The sequence below is a fragment of the Pholis gunnellus genome, assembly GCF_910591455.1.
Source record: "Pholis gunnellus genome assembly, chromosome: 3".
Taxonomy (NCBI): Eukaryota; Metazoa; Chordata; class Actinopteri; order Perciformes; family Pholidae; genus Pholis; species Pholis gunnellus.
Window position 1 is genome coordinate 9,035,791 of NC_136529.1, and position 26,502 is coordinate 9,062,292.

General features: G+C 42.2%; 1 protein-coding gene across 1 annotated transcript; it reads right to left on the minus strand.

Moving 5' to 3' along the window:
- Positions 1-135: 135 nt before the first annotated feature.
- eya2 (EYA transcriptional coactivator and phosphatase 2) lies at positions 136-26,502 on the minus strand. Its single transcript, XM_079185767.1, has 16 exons — positions 26,236-26,502; positions 15,622-15,701; positions 15,101-15,139; positions 14,520-14,634; positions 13,996-14,106; positions 10,491-10,567; positions 9,976-10,159; positions 9,420-9,553; positions 9,215-9,298; positions 6,010-6,099; positions 3,986-4,044; positions 3,040-3,200; positions 2,159-2,273; positions 1,866-1,987; positions 1,662-1,762; positions 136-1,299 (listed from the first exon to the last, which is right to left on the minus strand). The coding sequence occupies exons 4-16, from the start codon at positions 14,620-14,622 to the stop codon at positions 1,219-1,221; spliced, it is 1,422 nt and encodes a 473-aa protein (XP_079041893.1). The 5' UTR covers positions 14,623-14,634; positions 15,101-15,139; positions 15,622-15,701; positions 26,236-26,502; the 3' UTR covers positions 136-1,218.

Here is a 26,502-nt window from a genome sequence, read left to right on the forward strand (position 1 = left end):
CCCTGTAGTTCAGTCTGACTGTAAGGCTTCTCAAACGTCTTGATAATTACAAGCGAGGATCATTCAACAGTTATTTATTTGTCATTCAGTCCCTCTGTAGTAACTCTGTGAAATCAAATTCAACTCACCTTTCCCAACATTGCAATTAATTTATTTTTTATTAATCTATTTTAACTGTCAAAACAAATTCGACAACAAAGCATTATATACAAATCATAGCTAAGCTGACAGGCAGAATAATCGGCACATGCACAACCAGTTCATCTATATTACAAACGGGTTATTAGGAAGTTACACCGGGAGAGAAAAGAAGAAGAGTTAGAACATAACATGTACAACCCAGAATCAAAAGTAAGGATTCAAGCACCGGCCTATAATACAACATCTTCAAGACAAACTTCCTATCAAAACATTTTTACAAGAGCATAGTTTTGGTCTTTGAAGGGGATATTTTTATGCTGCACTCCCAAACTGTTTATACCTCATTGTGTTGTAAATTTAACCAATAATAAATAGCTCACATTATAATGGTAAAATACAATCAGACTATTTTAAATAGCCTCTACATATGAGGAGAATATTATCTGTTCTAGCCAACATGAATCAAACAATTCTAAAATAATAATCAAGTCTTGTTTTGAATTTTGTCTTTAAAATGGTGTTGGTCAGCGGAAAAACGGGTTTAGTCTCACGACAAATAAAAAAAGACACAGCAGAAGAAACAATCTAACAACAATCTCAACTTTGTATCCATGCAGACATACTCACTGTGTTCCATGTACAATTTTGCATTCAGTGCATCACTTTTTTTTGTGTACAAAAGTGGGACACCTTTCATGAAGTTGAGATGAACTGAATTTAAAAAAAGGAAAAGGTCTTTTAAAAAAAAAAAAACATTTGCAGTATTAACCATAGATCCCTGGGGTTAGTTATGAAGCTTTGGTCCCTTATTTGTCTTTGGTCTTTTATTTCGGTCCAGCACTTTTGGGTTCATGTGTCTCAGATATACTGCAGCCTCGCTTCGAAATCCTCACAGTTCCTTTGGCTTTAAAGTGAAATTGTCCGCCTGGGTGCTCGTTAGGGATCAAATGCCTTGTGCCAGACCTGAAGTGAGACTGGATCAGTTTCTGGGAGCAGCATCACCTCCTAGCTGCACTCAGGAGTTCAGGAGCTTCTCATGATTTAGGTGGAAGAGCAGAGCGTGACAGCTGGCGCCCTCTAGAGGTAGTCCAGCTCCAGTGCATGGCTCAGAGCCTCAAGATCGGCTCGACAGGACACCCTCCAGAACGGCATGTTCTTCTGTGAAAACAAAAATTAAATGCAGGTTTAATGTAAAACATGCAAACTTAAGGCAAGCCAACTTTTAGCTGCAGATTCAGTGCAGATGTGAATTATGAACTGTGGTTTGGAGGGGAATTACAGTATGTGACCAAGTTCACGTGGATAACATGTTGGCCTACAATGTACGAAAGCTTAATGCAAAAAAGATTTGCCGAACTGCCAAACCCAGCACAATGTCTGACATTTCAATGCAAAGATTATATGTAAAAAACAAGCTCCGAGACAGAAGCTGCAGAAATCCAGCATTTCTTAAAGCCAACTGATTAGTTGAGGCCCATTTTGTCAGCAGTCACGGTCCTAAAAAACAGATTGAGCTGTACCTTCTTGGCCACAGACTCTTCTTCGGCTCCATCTCCTATCACCACGTACACTGCTCTCCGGCCAAACCTCTGAGAGACACGCTCAAAACAGCTCTCTTTGCCTTTAAAAAGAGGGAAATTCAGAGTTAAAAATGTAAATAGAGTAGCTTTGAAGAATCATGATTGTCACTATCTCTGAACCCATCTTCAGTAAATTGTCCTCACCTGTCTTGGTGGCACTGTAGATGTTCTCTATGGGGAAAGCTGCGCCCAGGCCGTACAGTAACACCTTGGAGAGGGCTGGGATGAGCTGGGTGGTGGTTACCAACACATTCACACAGTTAGGCCTGGAAACAGGACAGGACAGACACATTTATACTACCTTTAAGTTATGACTCATTAAATGACACATCAAGGAAGGACATTGATCCAGACAAATCCTGATTAAACTAAATACTGAGCAGCCACCAGCTAATCGAGCTGCTGGTGTAAATGGAGCCGTGGCAGCATGAACTGACCTCGAGTTGATGAGAGCCAGGGCTTTGAGTGCTTGGGTCAGCCACAGGTCAGTCAGGACCTCCATCTCTCTCCGCAGCTGTAACCACTCCTCTCGCTTGGGGCTGCCCAGCAAACCTGCCCATCAGGGAGAAGCACAAGCTTGATGGTCAGTCTTCGAAACAAAACAGGGAGGACATGAACTTGTGAAAGCTTTGATGCATAGAGAAATCAAATTTACTGAGATGTTTCAAGACCTTATTTAGACAGCAGGACTGTCTGCAGTCTTTGGTTGGATGACTCTCACACAACATCCTCTAATCCAAACCTCAGACATATGGTCTCCAGCATCGGTAAAGCAGCCAGCTGTAATCAGCGGCGCACAAGGGTCCGTATCGAACAAAAACCTCTGACTCTTTATCCTAGTTGACAAACAACACCTGGCTTCTTTTTCACCACATCATGATCCAATTAATGTAACAGGTAATGCGCCAGTAATGAACCGTATTGTGTTTACACCGGCTCCTATTGGAAGGAGCAGGTGTTTATGGACATGCATTTTCATCTCTAATAGGAGTTTAGCTGATGCACAAGCTGGAGCTTGAAAAATACAAAATGTACTTTTCTGAAGCAGGAAGCTTGTATAACTCGATACAGTACGAGCAAATAAAAAAAGAGAAAACCCAGACAAATCACTGTGGTCTGAAGCTGAGCTGTGTTCAAATTGAACTCTAGCTTGTGGCCTAGCAGCAGATAAATCGCAACATTATCTTACCGTTTCTTTCATTAGTTGATATCATTTTGCCACATGTAATCCTTATTAAACCTCAGAGAAAATAGGCTGATCTAAATATCTATGTTGTCTGTACACAGCAGTGTTAAATAAAATGGGAGCTGGGCTCACCTCCAATATTATTCTTGTATGTGTTGTAGATCTCCTTGACTCTGCGGTACCGGAAAGCCAGTTTCCTCATCCAGTCCACCCCTCCGTGGACTCCTGACCCCAGGCACAGAGAGCCGGCCCCCGCTGGGCTCTGGAAGCCGTCCGACCCAAAGTTGTAAGTGCTGCAGGATCGCAATACAGGAAACAGTCAGGATATAGATCATAAAGACACAAACTGCATTTTTCCAGAGCATCTTATAGCAGCACTATACTATTGGTGTTTCAGGGGAGGATGCCAGTACAACTATATTCATGGATACAGTTTCTCGCTTTAGGGATGGATTCAAGCGATTCGGGTAATGAACAAGTAGGCAGTGCTTAAAACATTCATCAAATTTAGGGAGCGTGCCAGTGTAACCACAAAAATGTCAGGGACAAGGCTGTGAAATTGAAAATGGTCGACGCTAAGTTTTAGCTGTGAATGAAAAAGCTTTGTCGGTAACAAATCATGAAGTATATACATTCAGCGCAGCTAGGATAAATAGAAAAACATCTTTGAGAATGAAGAAGGGCCAAGTTCAATAAAATAAATACTTCAAAAATGTACTTTGGTACAGTCTGGCTCTTTTCTCCTAAAAGTATCCTTAAAGTGCTTCAACAAGTTCAGCAATAAAACGTCTGGACTGAGGGAGACGGAGGGAATGATAAAGAGATATTCTGATGAGAAACGAAAGCGTTGGATAACCCTGTGACATATTATACGGCTGTGGAAGTCGGGAAAATAAAAGGCATGCACATGCTTGCATGCGTGAGCACACACACACAGATGCGCACAAACTCTTTGTCTCATCTCCCTGCTGTTTTTCCGCATGTGCACTAAAACCCAGAGGGCAAGTCTGGTTTACAAGCCACAGCAGAGGAGTGTCTCAGCAGAGCTTTAAGTACAGTAACACAGCAGACTCTTTACCTCAGGTCCTGTCCGTTGTCGTCTGAGGCCACGTCATCAATATGAACCTGGTCACATTCCTGGGAAATGAAAAGGAGAGCGGATATATCAAGAGATCCATTTCAGAGTGGAGCCCTGTACGGGCAGGTCTCTTCTCTTTAAGGGGAGCCTGCGGGAGTGATAGCGGCTACAGAAAAAAGAAAAGAAAGAGAAGAGCTAACATAAAAGACGAGGAAGAAGGGAATAAGATGTAAGGACACGGGACAGCGAGGCGCCGGAGGTACAGGACAGTCAACATGGCTGTGCGATTCTGGTGTAACCACGTAGTAAATTAAAGTAAATCTGCATTTTTTCATAGGCTGTCCAAAATGTTGGTTTAAAAAATCCACTGAAGAAAGGCCTATTGTCTTTGACAAGCACAGTGGTGTACATGTTGTTCCTCTCTACTGGATTTTCAAGCAACCAACCAGACCACAGGGATTTAAACCACACTGAGACTTGAAAGCGTGTCTAAGGCCAACACACCTTCAGCAACATGCAGTTAAATCAGAAACTTGAAATAGTTATTAAAATTGGATATTTAGGAGAAAAACAAAAGCAAGGAGCATCAATCCATCATAGTTGGCCAGGAGGAAATACACAAGTATGTCTGACAAAGACTTTGTCTGTAGTCTAGCTTCAAACCTCCAAGTCCTACAATCTTTCACATCATACACAGCCGTGCACACATCAGTGCAAAAGGTTTCCAGTTGTCACCCAGCGACCAAGAACAGACAGGGTCTCCTATCACCTTTCAGCCATCTTACACTAGACAGCCTACTACCCCGTCTTCCCTCCATCTCTATATAACTCAATTTCCAAAGGCTGCAACCCACCTCCCACTCAGGTGCCGTCCTGCAAAGCCGCTGTAGTGACCGTACAGTTCAAATGACTCAAAGTCAGAGCAGCTCCACTCAGTCCCGACATAGCATGCTCATTTTAATCCAGTTTTTTTCTTTAGGAAAAGTTTAACTGGAATTTCTTTCTTTGATTAATCAGGCATGCATGCCTGATTACAATTATGTGATCTTCTGGAGGTATGACAGTTATGACAGCAGTGATACAACTCGTAGCCCCTGATGTAGCTACTGACATTGGAAGGACAGGATAATTGTACCTCAAGACTTAACAGCAGTTGTCAGCCCGGTATGGCCTACTGCTTTAGAGATTTACTGAGCCCTGACAACAAAAGAGGGGATAAGAACCGGGTTTGCAAATGGCTTTGTTGGCTGCTTTCCCTCCTCTCGACTGTTCCTCCTCCCATTTGACTAATTTTCCTCTCGGATGCTCAGACACACACCTATAATTACAACACAAAGTGTACTTGTTCTCTCTCTCTCTCTGTCCCTCTCTAATCTGTTTTCTTTGTCAGATCAAGGCCATGGAATTCAGGATGAAAAACGTAAAATCCTTTCAGTCACTAGTAGGTTGTAAAACAGCGTTTTTTGAGGAGTCCATTTTTAGAGGTTGCACCAATGTCCACGTTAACTTTGGTGGATTTTTAAGCAGCGAGTTGGGTCTAACTGTAAAACGATTTAGGCCAGCAGTTAACAACCCCTTTCTTTGAATATTCTGGCTCAACTGAGGAGGGCAAATTGTTTGGAAAATGCTGTAGTAAGAATTAATACAGGACAGACGTGTGAGGGGATTTCTACAATGACTGCTACTGTGCTTTTTGCCAAGTGAGAAAATAGCACCCAAATGTCAAACCTCTTGCTCGGCTGTTTTCTGGTATGCCAGCTTATACTCTTGGATATGTTCTTACTGCTGCTATTTTCCACCTTACTGGAAATAAATCTGAGATAACCCCCCTCCAAAAAAAAAAAACGTTGAAGTTGCAAAAAAACAGACAGAGCGCTGCAATGGAAATATGAAATATGTAAGCGTTTTTGTGTGAATTAAGGCATTATGTTCAAATTACCTGTTTAAGGGGACAAAGGTTACCAACCATGCTTCCCTTGCACTTTTTTTGATGAGTCAATTCTCAATCAAATTTAAAAACTCACCTCCAAGTCATTGAAGAAGAGTCTCGAGTCGGCCAGGTTGAAGATCATCTCCTCCATCCACAAGCCAAGAGACACAGCTTTTGAGGAGTCCTGATGCACAGACACACAGAGAGACACACACCAACCCTACCATTAATAACTTCACAGTTCTACTACAATTGCTGTGCACATTAATGCGTTTTTTAATAGAAGATTGTGTCAGAACATCGTCTCTCTGTCACTTCCGGGGCTGCACCCGTAATAACGAGTGAATAAACAATACATTCATGAGCTCAGGCTGAGATTGATGGTCTAAGAGGTTTGGCATTAAGTGAATAATCAGTTAAATTGGATTATTGAACATCATTACTCTTCGGTATTCTGGCCCTGTCAGTGCAGCCGCCTGCTTGTCTCTCTGAAAAGCTTTCCTTTCAAGTCCTCTGCAAACTCATCAACTGGATTGACATAAACAGGTTTCAGGGAGAGGCAAGGGTGAATATCTATCTGTGAAAACTCTCTGACGATTCTTATCTTCACTAAATCTTTTCTAACTTGTTTTGGCTTCATCGAGCTCACCAATTTCCCCTCCATCTCTCTACACTAGCTCACCTCCCTGATTCATTACAGTAAATGATGCAGTCTCATTACATGTTCTTTCCTGCTGACTGTTGAATTAAACATTGTGAAAACACCTCATTATAATCTCATCCAATCTCCTCAAGGCTTAACCAGCCGTATCGGGTTCTTTTTTTGCAAGTTTTAGTTCCTAAACTACAAATATTTTATGCCAACCATGCAAAGACGATGTAAATGTACCAACAGGACTAAGACCCCGTCAGCGCACCAGCCTTCAGAGTGCTAACATTTGAGAACGAGCACGTTAACCATTTTAGTTTAGCTTCATAGCATGCTAACATTTGTGAACTAGGACTAAACATAAAGTACAACTGAGGCTGATGGGAATTTCATTAGTTTTGCAGGTATTTGGGCATAAAACAAAGTATTGGACAAATTCATATTGTAACCTGAAGTCATTACAATTCCTCCTGTCAGGGAACATGAACGTGTGTGAAAAATGGGTCAATCCATCCAATAGTTGATGAGGTATTGGCCAGAAATGAATGGAGACTTGATGTTCGAGAATCTCCTTTTGGATTTTCACATAGATGTCACATAGGTTATTGGACTGAATGAATGGCAATGATGGGAAAAATACATAAGATCTAGAACGCAACAGTAAGTCTGTTTACTGTTCCTACTCTATCAGTACCTCACACCACCTGGCTTCTCTTCTCCTGTTCTTTTTCTCTGGCTTTGGAAAAAACCCAAACAAACACGCAGGTGTTGCATTACACCAACTTCAGTTGCTCGTTAATGAGAAAACGGTAAATCATCACCCAGAAAAACACATAAATTCTGAGTCTGGCTGACAAACAGCGTGGGTGTGTTGTTGTTCAAGACTACAAAAGCAGGTGTGTGTATGTAATGCACGCAGTATTGTTTTGATGGCAGCGTTGGCTCGTCTTTGGCAGCGAGACAGGAGAAGCAGAGTGGTGTCAGCCAAAGGTGAATGTTAGATTAGTGCATCTGAAATGACACGAGAGAGCTGCCTTCTGGCTCAAAATGCTAGAAATGGGCTCGATGACACATGAATGGTAAATCATGACAATTAAATACCCCCCCCCCCCCCTTGCAAAACAAGGTGTAAAAGGAAAAAGATAATTGAGGACGAAGGGTGGAAAAAGTTCAGTAGGAGGGGGAGGAGGAGGATGACAAGGAGAAAATGACTAGGGGGAGGATTGAGAAACACTGGACAGAAGAGGAAGAGATGAATGGAAAGGATGAAGAAGGAGGGGCTAAAGGGCTTAAGAAAGGGTTGTTCTGCTTGTCTAATAATTGAAATAATTATCTATAATCACCTTCCTCCAAAACGCGAGGGCTGTTCTATACAGAGGGACACATAAAAGCCTCTTCCTGATAATCCCGGGGAAGGGAGAAAAACACACACAAAAAAAAGCACCTAAAACATTCACCTTTACTCTTATGCAGGATGTTTCTATATGGAAAACACACTAGAGGACAGAGAGGGGTGCTGTATGATAGATGAGACAACGGAGGAGCTGTTACAGGGGAATCAGCTCCTCATGTGGATCTCCATTCACATCTAGCTCGCCAAGCTGGTGAAAACAACCGTCTTTCAACACGCCCATTAGTCCTTCCTGCACACTGGGCCCAGACTTGTCTTTCCGTAAAGGTCCAAAACATTTGTTTATGATAAGAGTTTTAATAGGCTGACCCTAATGGGAAGAGCCTGGGCTGTTGAAAGTAGACAGAAAGAGGGACGCAACACGGTGAAGTGGAGAAAATTGTTGCTAGTCTGTCAGCTGTCTTGATGCTTTGGATTGTTAATCTGTTTTTCCGCTGTCACTCATTTAATTCCTCAGCTGCATGTCTGAGTTTTGATGTCAGAGTCCGTCCAACTGAGCTCCAGCAGCGGGGTGTTTGGGTGGAATCGGGAATTTTTGGCACATGAGTCACATTTCAACACATCCACTCTCTCGCTCTATCTCTCTCGTTCGTTGTTTCTTCCTCCCTTTTTTCTCTTAACTCACCCCACCCCACCCCTTTCTCTCTCTCTCTCTCTCTCTCTCTCTCTCTCTCTCTCTCCGTGGCAGAAAAAGAAAGAAAAAGAAACAACGGCATGCATGGCCTGCCAGGGGGCTGAACCGATCAGAAACGCTTCTCTCAAACTCCCATCAGCCTTGTGTCAACCCGCAGGGGGACCGTGAGAATTCAAAACACACATGCCCGGCCAAAACCAAGAAACGCACCACTGGCCGTCCCTCGTCAGCTGCCTGTCTGTTATGTAAAGGTCCCACCGGCTGTCAATCACGCCGCAGGATGCCGGGGTAGCTAAACAGCCCTGGTGCATTATGAAAAGAAACAAGAGGGCAGAAAGGCAAAACAGCCAGCGTGTGAAAATGCTCAGGGATGAGACCCAAAGGTCGTGGACTCGGCTCAGGCGGCCAAACCTTTGAATGTTAGTCAAATAAGCACTTGATCACTGAGACAAAGGGTAAGCTGACTAAAGCGAGATTAGATTGTTGTTGCGCGGGTTTTGTACCGTTCGCCTACCTACCTTATGATGCAATGTTGTGAAAGTGTGATGAGCTAAAGAACGAACTCCTTACAGTAAATGACAAAGGGAGGGGTCGTATCAGCGTACCTTGCCAAATCGTGAGGAGAAGGTTCCCGTGAGGAGCGAATGGAAAATGATGATGGTTTCATCCAGGTCCCAGATAAACACACGCTGCAGTGAAATAACAGATATGTAATGTTAACCTCATGAACGTTTGTGTGTGTGAGAGAGAGAGAGAGAAAGAAAAATATTGAAGAGAATTACTGACAACACTGTGTGAGTGTGTGTTTACCTCTATATCAGAGTCCAGAGGTGGAGCGGGGTCACTGACTCTTTTCCTCCCTCTCAACTTCCCATCTGACCCCCTTCGTGCTGGAACCTCCTCTTTACCAGGTGTGGGGGGGCTGGGCGGCGGGTGGTACTCTCCTAGAACACACACACACACACATCAGTCTCTATAAAACAAACTCATGGAGAATACAAAAGATGCTATTGAGTTGCATTTTGGAAGGCATACAAAAGACTAAAAGTTAGGATACCTCAGTCTATGCAACAAAAAAACTATTTTGTGCAGTACTAAATAACTGGAACGTCCTTTTAATATCCTTTACACCACAATGATAAAACAATGGCACATAGCAGAAATCAATCAACAGAAATCACTCAAACAAAGCTAGGACATTCTTCCAAAAGGCACCTATATATATATATATATATATATATATATATATATATATATATATATATAAATATATACTATAATCCATAAGACGGGTTGGCATGATATGCATCGCTTGTGTATGTGGCAACACTAACAAAAAAAGCACAGGTGGTTTGTCCCTCCTTACCTGTGTGTGACTCTGGGCTGTGATTGGGCAGCATGACGGGGTGTTCTGGATGCTGATAGGCTAACGGAGCTGTGATGGCAGCCGGGCTGATGTTGCTGCTGGTTAGGTAGGGGCTGTTGTAGTGATGAGAGTTATAATACGGAGAGTACTGACTCTGACTGTAGCTTGAGTACGCTGAAAACTCCTGTCAAAAGGGTAAACAAAGGACTTTAATCAGTCATTTAATATTCCAAAAATGAGAAGTCCAACAATACGATATATTTAAGACAGTTACGACAGTAGCTACATTTCTATATTATTTGTCATGTTCGCTATAATCACCAGCCATGACAGCTGGTATTGTAGTGTGTGTGTGTGTGTGTGAGTCATCGTGGCAAAATGTGGTCCTGGCATTTGGCATTGCGGCTGGTGTGATTGTCTCTTGTGTTTGTGTTGATATATTTTTCTGTATCCTATTGGGGAAACCTTTTAGATGTCCTGGCAGCAAACAGTCTTGTAGAAGTCACATTACTCACTTGCTGGGTAGAGTTGAACGGGGCTGAATTTGAGATTGCATGGGTGCCTTGAAAAATTCCAGACGAAATACCACCACCTGAAAAGTGATGTGAAGACAAAGGTCAAACCTTTTTAGGAAATACTTCAACATGCAGGATAGAGAACGGTTACAAACTGGTGAACTGGTTCCATCTTGTATCAATGAAACAACCTCGGATATATTTTCACAACGAAAAGATCCGATCTGTGAAATTGTCTGGAGGAAATAATGAGCAGTAAACTTTAACTCCTTCCTCAGTGACAGCTCAGTGCTGCAGGTGCTGGGAGTGAGATTTATGTTTGGCATAACAATACAGGTGGGAACGTCTGCTGCTGCTGCTGCTCTGGGAAACATCTCAGTCTAATCAAGCCAGGGCAGGAGTAACATCCTCCAAGCAACCACCCCCCCTCACCTAAAGCACTGGACAGCATTTAATTAAGTTTAGCTAGTTAGATGGATATCTCAAAAGGGACCACTAGCAGCTCTCAGAGGGTGTTCTTAAGCACAACATGCTGATGGTTAGTAGGTACAATGGTTATCATTTAGTTTGCTGCTGACATTTGCTGGCTGTTGATTGGTATTCGGCCACTAATTTAAATTGATGGTACTAGATTAAAAGTGAAGGGATCTCCAGTTATTAAAATTCGTCATGAGTGGAACATGAATGTCTGAAGCTAATTTCATGACAATCCGTCCGACGGTTATCAAAACATTTCACTCAAAACCGCAAAATTCAGCCTCCTAGTTGCGCAAAAAGCCAATCAACCCAGTAGGAACCACAATAGTCTGAATAGAATGTTGTGCCAATCCCAGTAGATGAGGTTGAGATATTCCGCTAGAGAAGTGAAACCTTTGAGCAGCCCTGTGTGGGTTTCCTCCAGGTGCTCCTTCCACAGTCCAAAGACATGCAGGTTAGGTCAATAGGTGGCTCTGAATTACCAGCATTGTCATTGACTGGTGACTTGTGGTGGCTGGAAGACAAGACATGACAGCTGATTGAGCTGATTATTGTTATTAGCGTGTCTGGATTCAAATAAACAGGTTTCTAACTGTACTAACTGTACTGTTTATTGAATGGGTGTTTTTTTTGGCTTTGTGCAGTAGGAAGGTCATAGTCTCTAGTATTCTTTTCAGTGAAGCACCTGCCTTGTTTTGTTTTGACTGCTAGCTGTACAACAAGTTGCCCTAAGGGGGCAACACAGATTTATGACCTGGACGGTCCAGACTTTTAAAGATTCACTTCCTCAAGTCTAAATGTTCAGGAAAACTTCAGTCCACTACGGCCTCCTCTTGCTCCATTTTTCTTCTTCTCCCCTTCACAGTGCATGACAAGCTGGAGAAAAATGACTCAACGGAAGAACCACACTAAAACCTCCCCGGACAACACAACAATCTTCAAAGCGACTGAAGGAAAAATTCAGGAGGTCTCTTGAGTAAACACAAAAAGGCTCCCATAGTCCCCATTTGGTTTCAGTTGTACGCACAGTGTACAGTACATGTTTCGGTGGTTGTTTGTGGTGTGTGTGTGTGTCTGTGTCTGCCGGTGTGTGCCTGTGTGTGCCTGTGTGTGCGCGCTAGTGTATTGTGTACAGTATAATGGATGACATGGAAACATTCTGAAATCCTACAAACATTCGGTTGTTGTGGCAGTTAATTACCGTTTGAAGTTTGCAGCAAATGATTTATGCATAAAAATATTCAAACAAATGTATTTTGTTTGGGAACAGTGTCTTTCAAACTCAAACTAAAATCTGTTAAAAGAAAAAGAAAAAAAGTTTGTTGGTTCAACAGTCGTGCTCTGACAGCACAGTCATTGAGCGCTTAGCAGAGGTTTCATCATAAGTGTGTTTACATGACTATTTACATTCTCCTATAATGTCTGACATCTGAATATTCTCTTGAAAACGGAACTGATATGGGAAACTATAGTTATTCGGGAAGGGCTGAGAAGAGAACAGAAGTCACAAACTCCAGCTCATGTACTGCTTTATTATCTCTATGACAACTGAACAAACTTCAGGTTTGATTCAGGCAATACTGTCGGACAATAGTACAACTGGAGTACAACTGGAGACTTTGGCCCTTTTTTCTATTGGGAGACCCGGTAACCCTGAGACCTGAAATCATTCCAGTTTAAGTCCGACAGGGCAAAACCTCTGAGCGGTCATACAATTAGACAGGTTCTAAAGAAACACTTTTATCGAAAACCACTTTTTGGAGGTAAAACCGCAAGTGATCCCATCTATATTTTGGTCTGCAAACGTTGATGAATATTTACAATAGAAAGTTTATTTTATCATTCATTTCCAATTTTACTTATTTTGTTTTCTCTTCAGAATAAGTAATCCTCGGCTCTATTTGTGCGCACAGTTTTCCGGAGAAATTAGAGACTTTTTAAATGGCCTGACTTTCTGGTTTCACCTTCAAATAAAGTGGTTTGGATAGAATTTGGATAAACAATTGGCTTGCTGAAAACGTGTCTGATTGTTTCTTTCCCTGTCTGACCTTGTTTTCGCTTTGTCATGAGTGAAATGCTATTACAACCCTCCAAAACTATCGTCAAACCTAAACAAATTTTGCAAAAATAGGAAAATACTATCGTAATAAAGATAGTATGTGAATGCACTGGCCCATTATAATATAGAGATTAGCTCATGTTTCAATTATTACTGTACTTGTAAAATAACTGAGCTGCGATATATAGTATGTAACAGCAAACCTCATCTGTTTACCGTTTGATCCTGTTTTGTCTCTCCTTTGTCTCATCCATACAGTGGAAACAGGGTCATCCCCCCGAGTCTGCAACATTAAACCTACTCACCCCTCCGTATAATGCACCTTAACCTCTCCCCTCTCGCACACAAGGTCAATTTCATGCTGCTTTCAAAGCCATAAAGTCGCACTGAGCGAGTCATGCTTTGGGCGCCGGAGGACTGAGGAATGTGTACAGCACAGATACACACACACACACACACAGTCACAAAAACACACACACACACACACACACGGCCATGCGCTGGCAAAGAGCTGCACGCATTTGAGTTTTTGTTTTTCAGCGGAGACCTTCTGCCCATCTCTTGTTCTCTGTTACTCTTGTTTTTGTTCCTTTGTTCCATCCTCTCCGTCTATATGTTTTCTCACTGTCTCTTTCTCTCTAACAGACACCAGCGCTTGCATGCTGTGTTGTTGGTCTGAGTGGAGAAAGGGGGCCTGACCCCGAGAAAAGAGGAGGGGTGGGGAGACTTTTGACGCCAGGAGTCCAGACCGCAGCTAATGGAGAACAGGTGTGGCAGAGGAAAAGAGAGAAAGACGAGGAGAGAGGAGAGGAGAGAGGAGAGGAGAGGAGAAAAGGAGTAAAAGAGTCGAGGAAGGCAGCACAAGGATGGAAGCTCCTTCCAGTAAGGTTGAAATCAAAGATGGTGTATGTGAGGTTTGTGTGTGATAGTGTGTCCATACATTCAGTGCGTACGGTGTTTCCGACTCACCGTGTGAGTAGCTGTAAAGACTCTGACTGGGAGGAGTGCTGCTGAAGTTTGAGTAGCCCAGTATTCCTGTCTGCCCTGGAGAATGACTCAGGCCGTCTTCTGTTTTAATGTCTAAGTATGGAGAGAAGCCGTTTAGGGAGCACAAGATGAATTTGTTTGGTTTCATGAACAAACTAGCCAATATGCAGCTTTTTAGACATTCATACCAATAAATGTTATTTTATTAACTAACGTCTGTATCAATCTATGTCACTCAATGTGACTTGTGTCCTCTTTTTTGTTCCGCTATTTGTGAAGCGACTGAATTAGTTTCCAGTTTAATGTCGACGTTGTCCAATGTGCTGTATTCGTATTAGTTCTTGTTGCTTTCATAGTTCAACAAAAGAAAGCGTCACATCAGTAAATAAACACAGCTACACTAACTTGCAGAATCCATCACTTTACACAAACACTTTTGAGATGATCATCAAGATAATGCATGCGTCTATGTACGTCTATGTAACAGCATGTTTGTTTGTACTCACTGTAAGATGGCACGCTGTAGCCCTGTGCGTGGTGAGTGTACGGTGTGTACGGCCCTGCAGCCTGGAGGGTCGGGCTGTACTGAGTCTGCCCATACGCAGCCATGACTCAGCTGATCTAAAATAAGGAAGAAGTAATGAGGAAACGTTTCTTGACGAGTTCTCTTTTCCTTCATCTGTTACAATAGAACATCTATTTTGGTCACGGTTAGACCTGAGGGTGAGGAACAACACACTAAGCATGCAAAACAAGCAAAACACGCAAAACATGCAAACACTCTCTTTTAATGCCACGAGCAGAACAAACAGAACTCTGCTGGTTTGAAACAATTACAAAAAAACTAGTTTGGACTTAATTTAAGGAGAAGAAAACCTTTCAGTTTTTAGTGAAATAAACTTGAATAAGTTAATGATTAACATCACACAGTTTTAGGCCAAATCACAATGATGCGGCAGTTTCCTTGTGATTTAGATCACATTAATAGCGCCACATTTTATATAAACACAAAGACATACAATGCGTGACAATATAGTAATGCAATTCCACTTTCAATTTCGGTGACAAATGTTATAGAAAAACTCACCTGCAGTGGGCACGATGAGTCTGAAATAGATGATAAGCCCTGTGAATGAGGCAAGAACGGCACCGTCAGAAAATACACAATGGAAGCAGCTAGGAAATAAAGAATGAGATTTTAATAAGATACAACTTGAATCTAATAGAGACGAATTAAGTGCTTCTCACGTATTAGCATGACATTAAATCACATTTAATCAGCATCAACAAAATTTCTTAATTTGTAAAATTCCAGAGAAATTGTGTTCTGCAGGAGACCCTCTTACTCCAACGAAAATGTGATATGATTTCATATCAGTTTTTGTATAATTCAATTAAACTATAAATACTTGATAAGTGGTGCAAATATCTCACTGCAAACACGAGGGTGTGCGGTCCTGATGGCCAGTTCTATCACGATACAGGGGTTTATCTTCAGAGTATACGATCTGTTTGACTGGATGATTGCAGTGACTCCAGCGAGCAGCCACTTTTCCTCTAAAGCACTTTACTCCTTCTTTTTTTCCCTTTGTACTTTTGCCCTCTCACCTGGCTCTGTAGAGAGCGCTTTATCCTCTATATCCCGTCACACCGCTGTTAGTCGGGTTCCTCTCGAGCCGTCAACTCTCCTGTGGAAACAATAGCAAACACACACCATCAGGACACAGGTATGCAGGTGACTGACACATGGCGACGTGCCTCCGGCCCTGTTGCAGCAGGATGAGGAGGGAGGAGAGCAGGTATTTTCCCCGAGCACAGAGTTCAAAAGGTGAATGGTTTCAAGGGTAGACAGAACGCTAGAGAACATGATGAATGTGGCATTTGATGTGAAGGGTTTGGTCATTAGAGACGCTGACAGTTAAACGACGAGTTACGGGAACCTGACAGGTAACATTGTTTCTTCGGAAAATTATAGAAAAATGCTCCGCCGATGCTGACTCACTCTGCTGTTTGGCACCAGTGTCTTTGTGAAGGTCCTTCGAGGAAATAAACCAGCACAAGGCTGCCGTCCAAATTCAAAATAATAGCAGTGGGTGGGTTTCAGCAGAACTTCTCGTGTACGGCTGGTGACAGGATGAGACAGGAGAGACAGGCTGCTATCTCTTTTACTGTATTTCTCTCTATCGGGCCCCAATAACAGACGTATGGAAGGATAAAAGAGTGAGAGCGAAAAAAGGTTAAAAAAAAAGAAGAAGAGAGGGAAGGGGAGGTCTCGGCTCAGTAAGCTGGAGGTCAGAAGGTCAATGCCACATGAATTAGTCTGAGCAGGAAGCTGAAAGAGTTCAGTCTGTTTGACAGCAGATCCTAAAGCTGACTCACACAAGGTGCCACAGAATGTGGAGCAAGATGTATCGTGGGTCAAAGGAGTTGTACTGGGAAACGTTTAGGTGAAAGTCAAGTCATCTACTAATGACAATATCCACACTGTACTTTTGGATGTATTTGCAAGTACTGTGTATGAGGGGAAATCTTAATACGACAGCATGCAACAATATTTCAGAAGACAGTTTGCCCGTCAGCTTTGTTCTACTGTTTGGAAAAAAGCATTCTCCTGTTTTAACTTGCACAAAAAGATCAATGTTGGCTTTCTGAGTTTGGTATGATAGAGACCTCATACAAACACAGTATCGCCAACCATCACTGATGCTCCCGCGGCTGAAAGGCAGCAAATTTCTTCAGCTTCCAAAATCTTGTTTATTTGTGCTATATGTCAATGCACAACAGCGTAAACTACTTTACTTATTTCATTTCTCTATGTCTCTCTCCCTCTCTTCTCTTTCTGTTTCTTTCCCTCTCTCTCTCTCTCTCTCTCTCTCTCTCTCTCTCTCTCTCTCTCTCTCTCTCTCTCTCTCTCTTTGCCTCTGGGCCATTCCAATCTGGGAAAGCTGCAGCTAACTGCCTGACCTCTGACCTGGCTGACAACACAACGACAGAGACAGATGACAGTCGTGAATTATAGGGGCAGCGGGGTTTTACAGCAGCAGGGTAGATGAAGGTGAGGGGGGGGGGGAAGCACACGCTATCTGAGAAAAGTGACAGGAATTGTGACAGTCAGCAGAAGCATCACTGGCATCACAAAACCTGACACGACTAACAGTATCTTTTGTGTTGTTCTCACGTCATTAACAGGATTCACAGAATAGCAGAGAGGACACATCTCATGTTGTGTCAGCTCCAGCTGATGGAGCTGCCCTCCCGGCTTTAAAAACACCCAAGGCAGCTCACAGTGTTTTCTGAGTAAATAAATGCACTTCAACCATGAAGCAGCCAAAAAAAACTCTACAGCCGAGAATCCACCTGCACATCTGTGTTATTGACCGTAAAACAAACGTAAATAAAACGGACTGTAAATGTGACACCAAGTAGGTGATTTACTGTTTGTCAGTTAGCCTTGTGTAAAAACACAAGGGCGTAAACAAGATACACATTGGATAAAAATTCCTAATCTAACCTGCTCCGTATGAAGAATATTATAAATCTTATAATAACTAAAGGCTCAAATTAATCAACACATCTTTTATTTTTAGCTTCAATTAAATCTGTACTTTAAATCTAAGCCACGTGTGCATGTTTATCGATAGTTTTCCTATTAATTCGCACATGAAATCACCCTTAAGACCTTGCAGCCATCAGAGATCCTGATCTGACCTCTGTCACACGCAGACCGTGAAGCTTGAGAGAGTAACGCTGATCCTGCAGCACAGAGGGAAAATAAGGAAAGTGCTGTTGTGCTTAGCATTTCCTAGTACTTCCCAGGGATCAAAAGTGAAAGCGACGCCTGCGACGAGTCCTCTTGACTTCAGCTGCATCCCTGCAACAGTCCCGTATGCACACGCATGCACGTACACACACACACAAAAACTGTGCGTGATAGGGAAGGCACTTCCTGGTTCAGGGTGAGGCCTGGGAGGAGGGCGCACAAGGCCATGGGAACTGCAGGACACCGGAGGGAAGACGAGCGGAGCTCAGCAGAGATGTGGAGAGCCGAGGGCTGAAACTGAAGCTAAAACAAACCCAGCAGGGCCACGGGGGGCCGCGGGGCCACAAGGCCAGTCCCACCAGCTTCACCTGGGTCCCAGGGTTCTGCTAGACCACTGCTTCTTTCACGGATATCAAATTCTAGCCTTTGTGCTGATGGATTACATCACAGGATGGCGTATTGTGCTTTAAGTTGAAATGTCATTCGATACAGTTAAAGGACTACGCTGAGCTTGTGCAGATTTACCTGTAGTTTAACTAAGCCGTTGAGTGAGGAAACGATGACAGACGCGAAACTGATCCATATGGAATCAATTTGTCCATTTATCAGTCCATCCAAAGGAAAAAGGGTTTTGTAGCTATTTCAAACGGCCACACGCAACGGCAGGAAGACAAGCCGGCCGCCATAAAGATAAGACGCAATCATTATTCATACGGGGATAGAAAAAGCGCCGACTTACCAATAATCATTTGTCAAAAGCCTTCATAGTGTTGTACTTGTTTGTAAGTGATGGAAGTAGAGGTGTGAAGAATGAAAGAAATAACCAAACGTTGCACACGATGGCTGATTGTCAGTTGTGGTCGGACACAGCGCCCCAAAACAGTTAGTGTATGTGTACAATTTAAATAAAAAGAAATATGACACAAAAACAAGGTACTATAAAACTAACAATGTTTAGCAAATTATTGAAAATGTGTCACAGCTTAAAGTCACAGCATTTGGTGAATGTATGATTGCTGAGCTGAAATAGTTCCCAAACTAAACCTTGCTGTATGAGCTTGAGTACCTTCAAATGACAGAAGGTTTGACGCAAACAACTCAGAATTATATATTAATAATGAATTATTAGTTTAAGTAAGTAAAACCCTGCATTATACTGTAATACATATTTTAAATGATAAAAATCCTGACCAAATTGTAACATAAATGATCATCTCTCTTCTCCTTTGCATAACCGGAGCAGAATTTGGTTTTGCTCTGAATTTCATATGACGACCGTGTGCATTAGTCAACAACGATTTGAATATGATGTCAGGTGTCTGATGTGTGTGTGTGTGTGTGTGTGTGTGTGTGTGTCAATATGTATGCCGTGTCGGTGTCTTGATTGGACATGTGAGAGTCTGGTCGCCCGCTGCGGTGACCCTCCGATGGTTTGACCTTTTATTGAAGCGCTGTGGATCTCAGCACAAGGTGACTTGCTGGTCTATAATCGTGCCATATGGGACCCCACCTGGAGCCCTCAGTCTGCCGAAGTGCCTGAGGCAAAGTTGGGGATTGATTCACTGCTGCACACAAACCCTCTCTCTCTCTCACAGCCGCTGATAAAAGACACAGAACAAGGGCCCAGTATTTGAGTATCAGGGGCTTCGTGGTGGAAATCTGTGCCATCTGCCAGTGACAGCTCTCTTTAACCACCTTTGGCACACAGCAGTACAATTAGTTTTAGCTTTATTCTTTAAATCTTTTAAACTACATCCATATTCAGAGGGTAAAAGCCAACACCTCTTATATCTAATAGCTAGTAATAAAAACAGAGAACCAGCCCTTTCAGACCCTGCAAACTCCTCATGTCCTCCTAAACCTGATAAAATCCTTCAATAAACCGTATGCAGACATATAATATACTTGCTAATCTGCCAAGTCGCATGTACAACACATATTTATATAAACAAACACATGCTGAAAACAACAAAGTCCCTTCCTGTTTGATTACATTTTTCATCAATGCACAGTGCTTTGGGGTGATTGTTTTCCTTTTTTATCTATTATTATTATACAGATTTCTGGAAAAACCAGTTGATCAATTGAAAAAAATCACCTTTGGAATTGTGAAAAATTTCACAAAACCAAAGGTGATTGTTTTCATCTGATCAACATACCAAAACGAATATATTCATTTTTCCTTATTCTTTTTAAATCACGTAAGATAAAGAAAAGTAGCAAACCCTCACATCTAAGAAGGTAGAACCAGGTAAAGTTTGATTTTTTTGTTTTGAAAAATGACTGAAATGATTCATAAATGATCAGAAAGGATGCCAATTCATTTTCGACCTTTCAGTGCCAAAAGAGCTAAAGAAAGGTTTCTCATCACATAGAGTGCTGCGGGGGATGAGGTATTTCTGTAAGCCAACCTAAAAGTTAGCATCGTCTCTGGTTCCCTTGACAGAAATCCAAAGGGATTTTTCCACACACGAGTTCCTGATACCTTTTGTTCAGCAAGTAGTTTTTCACAAATGAATACATTTTTGAAGCGAATGCAATAGGCATTGAGGCTTTGAGGCTGTGAAGGGCAAACTAGTCGGCGAGATGATGCTTTGTCTCATTTAGCCACTTGTTAGCAACCGTTTGTTTTAAGACACGTAACAGGTTCAAAATTCACGAGAGGGGCATTTACTGACAGATTTTAGATTGCAGGACAAAAAGGCCAAATCTTTTAAGCTTGTGTTAATCACAGACCTTATTTCAGCCATTTAACCCAAAACCCATTGACTTTGAGACAAGGGAACCGGAAGTGCAAAAAAGCTGACTCATTTACGATTGTCAGGACTCATTCCTGCAGCACTCTATTGAGTACAACGTTAATCCCCCAACTAGCAGTTCATTGAACATCAGTGAGAAAGCTGTAAAGTACACTCTAAAAGAGAAAATGTTCTTTCCCAATCAAAATCGGTCCATTAGCTGTGCATAGACAGAGCCTCAGCCATGCTGGTGGTCCACTAGCAGATGGACAGAGGATTGATAATTTCACCCCACCACGACCTCAGCAACAGGAGAATTCATTAACAGGCCAATACATTCCAAGTGTGTGTTTGGGTGCCCTCCACATATTTTAGCATCATATAGGACATACATACATAAGCAGAAAGTGTGTTATCTGCCAGTAACGTCACTGCTGCGTGTACTAACTGAAGGACACCAGCTGTTTTCTAACTGGGGACCTTTTTGTGACTGTTAATACTTGATTCACAACAATTTAGTGTTGTCGCTAAATCAATTAACAGAACACTTCCTTTCACACACAGACAAAGCCGTCCGACAGCAAAACATATTAACAAAAAACCTGCTTAATTTTTGACGTTGGGAAAAACGCTAATGTCAACAGCAACCAGACATTTTTTTTTGTTGACTCCACATACCAAGTCAGACATTTGCTGAGATGGTATAAAAAGACACCAGAGTAAGATGTTTCCATGTTTCTGTCACCTGTTTACTATCAGGGTGACCCATCTCAATACGGTTTCACACAGCCAGCATGCAGACGTCCCCAGCTACTATCATGTTTACATCATCAACCACAAATTAAGAAACTTGAGCAACCAGTTTAAAAAAAACCCAGCAAGCGATTAATCCCTTTATTGACAGGTTCAACTCTCACAGGAGACTCTGCAACGTTTTCCTCAGATAACACGAAACACACGCACACCTGGCTAATACTGAAGATCTTTAAATTAAAAGTGAACGAACAGTTAAGTCACATAATGACAGATACAGAACAGAAGTCGTTCTACGAGGGGCTCCGATTAATCCCTGGCAGCAGTGAACCTGTTGCCCACTCTGTCTGCACTGTGTAACTTTACCTCTCAGACTCGGTGGCCTCTCTTTTCCACTTGACTAACTCCCTGCAACAAGACTGCTTTAATGCCAGAAGCTACCCCCTTCTGTCCCTCTGTAGTCAAAGCCTCTTTATTCCACAATGCAAGTGTCTTTATCTCGGGTTTTTCTCCAGCGCACATTCTCTTCTTCCCTCGCCTTCGCTGCCCATTACCCGGCACTCACTCTCTAATTATATCACAAACTATTTTCCCCCAGTAATATTGCCAAATCTGGGAAAGGACCACCTACCCCAAGGCCCAGACTCTGACTCCCCCAGAACCAGTGCCCCGGGACAGGGGTCAAAGTGAGGGACAGCTGGCAGACCTCCCAGCAGCCCGCAGGAGCGGGTGTGGGGTTGGAGGACCAGGCTGACCCCAGTCAGATGGTGGTCTGTCCCAGGTAAAAAAAAAAACATCTGGTCACACACGCGCTCGCACACTCAAAACTGACGCACGCCTGACTGCATGACTGCTCCTGTTTTTCTCTAATGAACTCTCACACACACAAATGTACACACACACACACACTCTGAGACTGGCTGCTTTATTAGTCATTAGGATGAAAAGGTTTGCCCTCGATCAGTCTCCTCGGCAGGAGACGGCTAGTGGCCGCCGTAGTTGCTAACAGCTGGCCAGACAGAGCTCGCTGGTAGCTGAAGCTCACAGGCGTTACAGACGGACTGAGGTCCAATTACTTCTTTACTATTAGATTTACTGTGCAAGTGTGTGTGTGTGTGTGAGACAGAGAAAGTGAGAGAAAAGAGAAAACAAGTCAGTGATTTATGCCTTTTCGGAGAGATAAGAATGCAGGACAAATTAGGTATTATAAGATAGGAGTAAAGATGGAAAATGGTGGGCAAGAAAACTATATTCAGGATCAACATTCTGACAGAGAATTCTTAAATTCTCTTTTTGGTGGAAAGCACCCAAGCTGTTATTAAGCACAACATTTTTTTTAAATATGGTCACAGCAGGCTATACACTGCAATGTGTGTGGCTTCTCCATTCTCAAGATGAGATAAGGAGAGTGGAGATGGTTAGAGAGACAGCTGTTGTCTGCTGACAGCCCAGGGTTTAACACACACACACACACACACACACACACACACACACACACACACACACACACACACACACACACACACACACACACACACACACACACACACACACACATCACCACAAGGCCTCCCTCTGTGCTCTCTGGGGCTTTAAGGGAATTAAAAAGGGGAGGGAAGGGTGGGAGAGGAGAAAACATTTAGAAGGAAGTGTGATAAGTCATACACCATTAGAATCACAACATCTTTTTTCAATCCTGGGCTTTTGTTTCACTAAACATATGGAGGTTCATGCAGATTCTCACACGCACACGTCCAAGGTCTCACAACAAAACAGACACACTACTTCTCGATGGCTTGTACCTGGTCGAGCCTCTCTCTGTCACACACACACACACACACACACACACACACACACACACACACACACACACACACACACACACACACACACACACACACACACACACAAAAGTTAGCTATTCAGAAAAGCAAGGATTAGAGGAGAGGAAATGGAACCGTTTTTTAAATGCTAGTAATTCAGAATTATTTTCTCATCTTTATACGCGTTGTCTTCGTTCCACCATCTGCCGTTGCTTTAATGCCTTTCTTGACAGCAATAAAGAGTTTTACAAAGAACAGTTGGGGGAGTTTTGATTTAGTCAGGCTTTCTGTTTATGCAGACAGCTGCACATATCAGGCTACATTCATGATTGCTTCTTCTGAAGTTGTATAAGGTTCAGAAGCATTCGTTCCATGAAAACCTAGAAGACTTCGACTTTACTTTATTTCCATGGTGACCCCTCAAGGAGGTATACGGACAGATTTAGACACAAATGACTAAAGGAACTTAAATAAAAGAACTGGCACTATACTCGATTAGTACAAGGAAAATGCAAAAGAATAAAGTAGCAAATGACAAGTAAATGAAGGAATTAACAAATGTGCAAAAGTGCCCTCTGATGATATACAGTGCTTACTTAAAAGAAGACAGTACTCTAACTTTGTGAGATTGGTTAACTTTTTTGTGGTACTTTCAACAGCTTAAATAATGTGTCTTTTGTTATCAAAAGCAGGACAAACTACTATATAATGAAACTCGTCACCTTGATCACCTGTCAAACATAACGCACGGCGTTTGCGTGCACATTTAGACAGATTTGTTCACAGAGCTGAGCAAAAGCACAAAGACTGTGTGAATGAGTACAATAGTGTCATAGAACCAAAAAAGTAGCATAAACTAAACAAAAAGGCTCAAACTTTTTTGCACCAAATACTGAACAGACTCACAAAATGAAACTCTTCAGTCTAGCTTTTAGTACTATAGGACAACACCAATTCGGACAAAGGGGATGGATTGAATATATTTTCAGACTTGCTGCTGTAACCTTGAGTTCAAGTCAGTCAGGCCGTTTGACTCCCAAAGAGAGAGAGAGAGAGAGAGAGAGAGAGAGAGGAAGAAGAGGAGGAGAGAGATGCACAGAAGCTAAAAGACATCAAGAACTGTGCGGCTGTGAAGAAATATAATGAAATTGGTGCAGATAAAGTCAGGAAGAGCCGAGCTTCCTATGAAAATATTTATCATTCCACAAACGTTTGGCTACAGAGGGGTTTGGAATTAATTTGTGTTTTCTTAAGAGGGGGTGCCTTGCGCTACAGGATGGGGAATTCTCCACAGCCCGGGACTTTTTGGGCTGCTGCTTATTCACAATTTATTAGAGCTAGTAATAGGAACCACGAAGGCTGAGGAGAGAGAGGGAGAGAGGCTGAGAGGGACCCGGCCCAGCAGTCCAGAAATGGGGCCTAATGTTATTAAGAGACGAACCGCAGTGTTAAATCAAACACGCCCGAGCACACACCTTCGGTATGCGGTCTGAGCACATACACACACCCCACCACCCCTCCATCAAGACCCTTGGATGGTATCTGTGGGGGTTTAAATACAGGTATACAAAAGGAGATTTACAATCCGTCACAGACCTGAATCTGATACAGCAGCAACTACCTAAATAAAAAAAACCTACTTTGGCTGGCCAATACCCCTGCAGGTTCATTTCAGATAACTGATTCTGACAAGGAGAAACATGTATTTGATAAAAAGCGGAAATAAGTGTGAGCTGGTGGGAAACACATTTTACTGTTAAACTTGCAACAAACTGCAACAACGGCGACAGTAATAAAAACAAAAAGCTCTGATGTCCATCTAAATGCAAAACCAACAAGGTTATAGTTCAAATAATGCTCATTTAAGTTTAATTTTAAAAAATAAGCGATGTTATGGTCGTACATATTTTATAACTAATACATGTAATGACATGTCAATGAAAATCTAACCAGATCCTGTACAGGAAAATGTAATGTCACATTTCTTTGCTTTAAATCTATTTACATTTTCAAAAAACCAAAGGGCCCCACTAAATCCTTGCTTCTCCAACTGTGCGGCTGATAGACGTGTTTAAAGGTGATTTAAACGGTTGCAAAAACAGTGAGCGAGTTTCTAGTCTGGAGCCATGAAGGGGTCCTTGAAAAATATGAATACCAGCCTTTGAAAAATGCTTAGCGAGGCTCCCCTAATTTAGTTAATGAGGGTCCCTGCGTGGCCGCTGAGGGGGTGTCAGTGATTTCAGTGTAATCTTCGGTACTTGAGCCAAGCAAGAAGTGTTGCACAGATTTAACCAGCACCAAGAAAAACAAAGGAGCTCAATCTAAGAGAAGGTGGCTCACACACTTTCCCCTTCCACATCTTTTAAAGGTCTCAGGGAGACACAAATAACTCATTTGTTGATGATGGATTTGGGGGTTCTCTGCCCCTAATGTACAATGATTTTAATAATAAAAGAAAGAATAAATAAAAGAAAGTTATGCTGAATAGTGAAGAAGAAAATTATATGATAGTATCCTCAGCTGACAAGAAGATTTCCCAAAAGGGAAAATATTTACTTTTACATGAACCTACCTATTTCTGCATTAATATATAATTTGGGTAAACTGTACAAATGCGTTCAACAAGGATTTAGCGTTTGTATGAGGCCTTTATGGTTCATTTTCCCCTCAACGATTAAGGTAATAATGTACGTCTGGTAGTTGTTTTTGTCTCAAATACTCAAACATTTCATGAAAACACACCTTTTCAATTATGGTTATTATTGCATGAGCCTAATATTTATATTAATTAGGTGAAGTTATTAAAATCAATTGTAAATGTTTGTACATGCAATACAATAGCATATTTAGTCTCGTGTTTATCTTTTTATTGTAAACTTACCATGAGTTGATATTTGATTTGATGGCACATATAATTAAAAACCATACAGGAGTGGACGCGGCTTAATTAGAGGCCATTGTTCTGATATAATTGTGGATTAGATGTGATGTTTATTTACAAGATTATCTAAATCGAACACAAACAGAGCTGAACACAAATATTTCCGGATGAGCTCGTGAGGATATTTAATAAAATATAATGCTTTGACCAGAAGAAAAAAAACAGGTTCTATAAAAACCTTTAGAGGCTGGAGTATTTTCCACTTACCATTATTCAGAAAGCAGGGGGGAAAAAATCCGATTATCAGTCAGAGCGGTTGTGTCTCCATGCCCAGAGGACTCCGCAGACTTCTCACAAGTGTCTCGGACTAAATCAGTGACAAAGTGAGCGCTCCCGATGACTCGCAGTTCCTGAGAATAAAGAAGAGGAGGAAGAGGACGAAGAGGCACAAGCTCTCGGTCGAGAGGCTCCAGGTGCTGACAGCTTTCTGCAGACACGCACTCACTCACTCACTCACTCACTCACTCACGTCGA

Bases quoted from the DNA above. Each gene is read 5' to 3' on its own strand.
- eya2 (XM_079185767.1), bottom strand. From the start codon at position 14,622: ATGGCTGCGTATGGGCAGACTCAGTACAGCCCGACCCTCCAGGCTGCA. The intron at 10,160-10,490 runs GTGAGTAATGTG...CCCTTTTGACAG, and splicing joins CGTTCAACTCTACCCAGCAA to GAGTTTTCAGCGTACTCAAG. The intron at 3,201-3,985 runs GTAAAGAGTCTG...GCGATCCTGCAG, and splicing joins GACAACGGACAGGACCTGAG to CACTTACAACTTTGGGTCGG.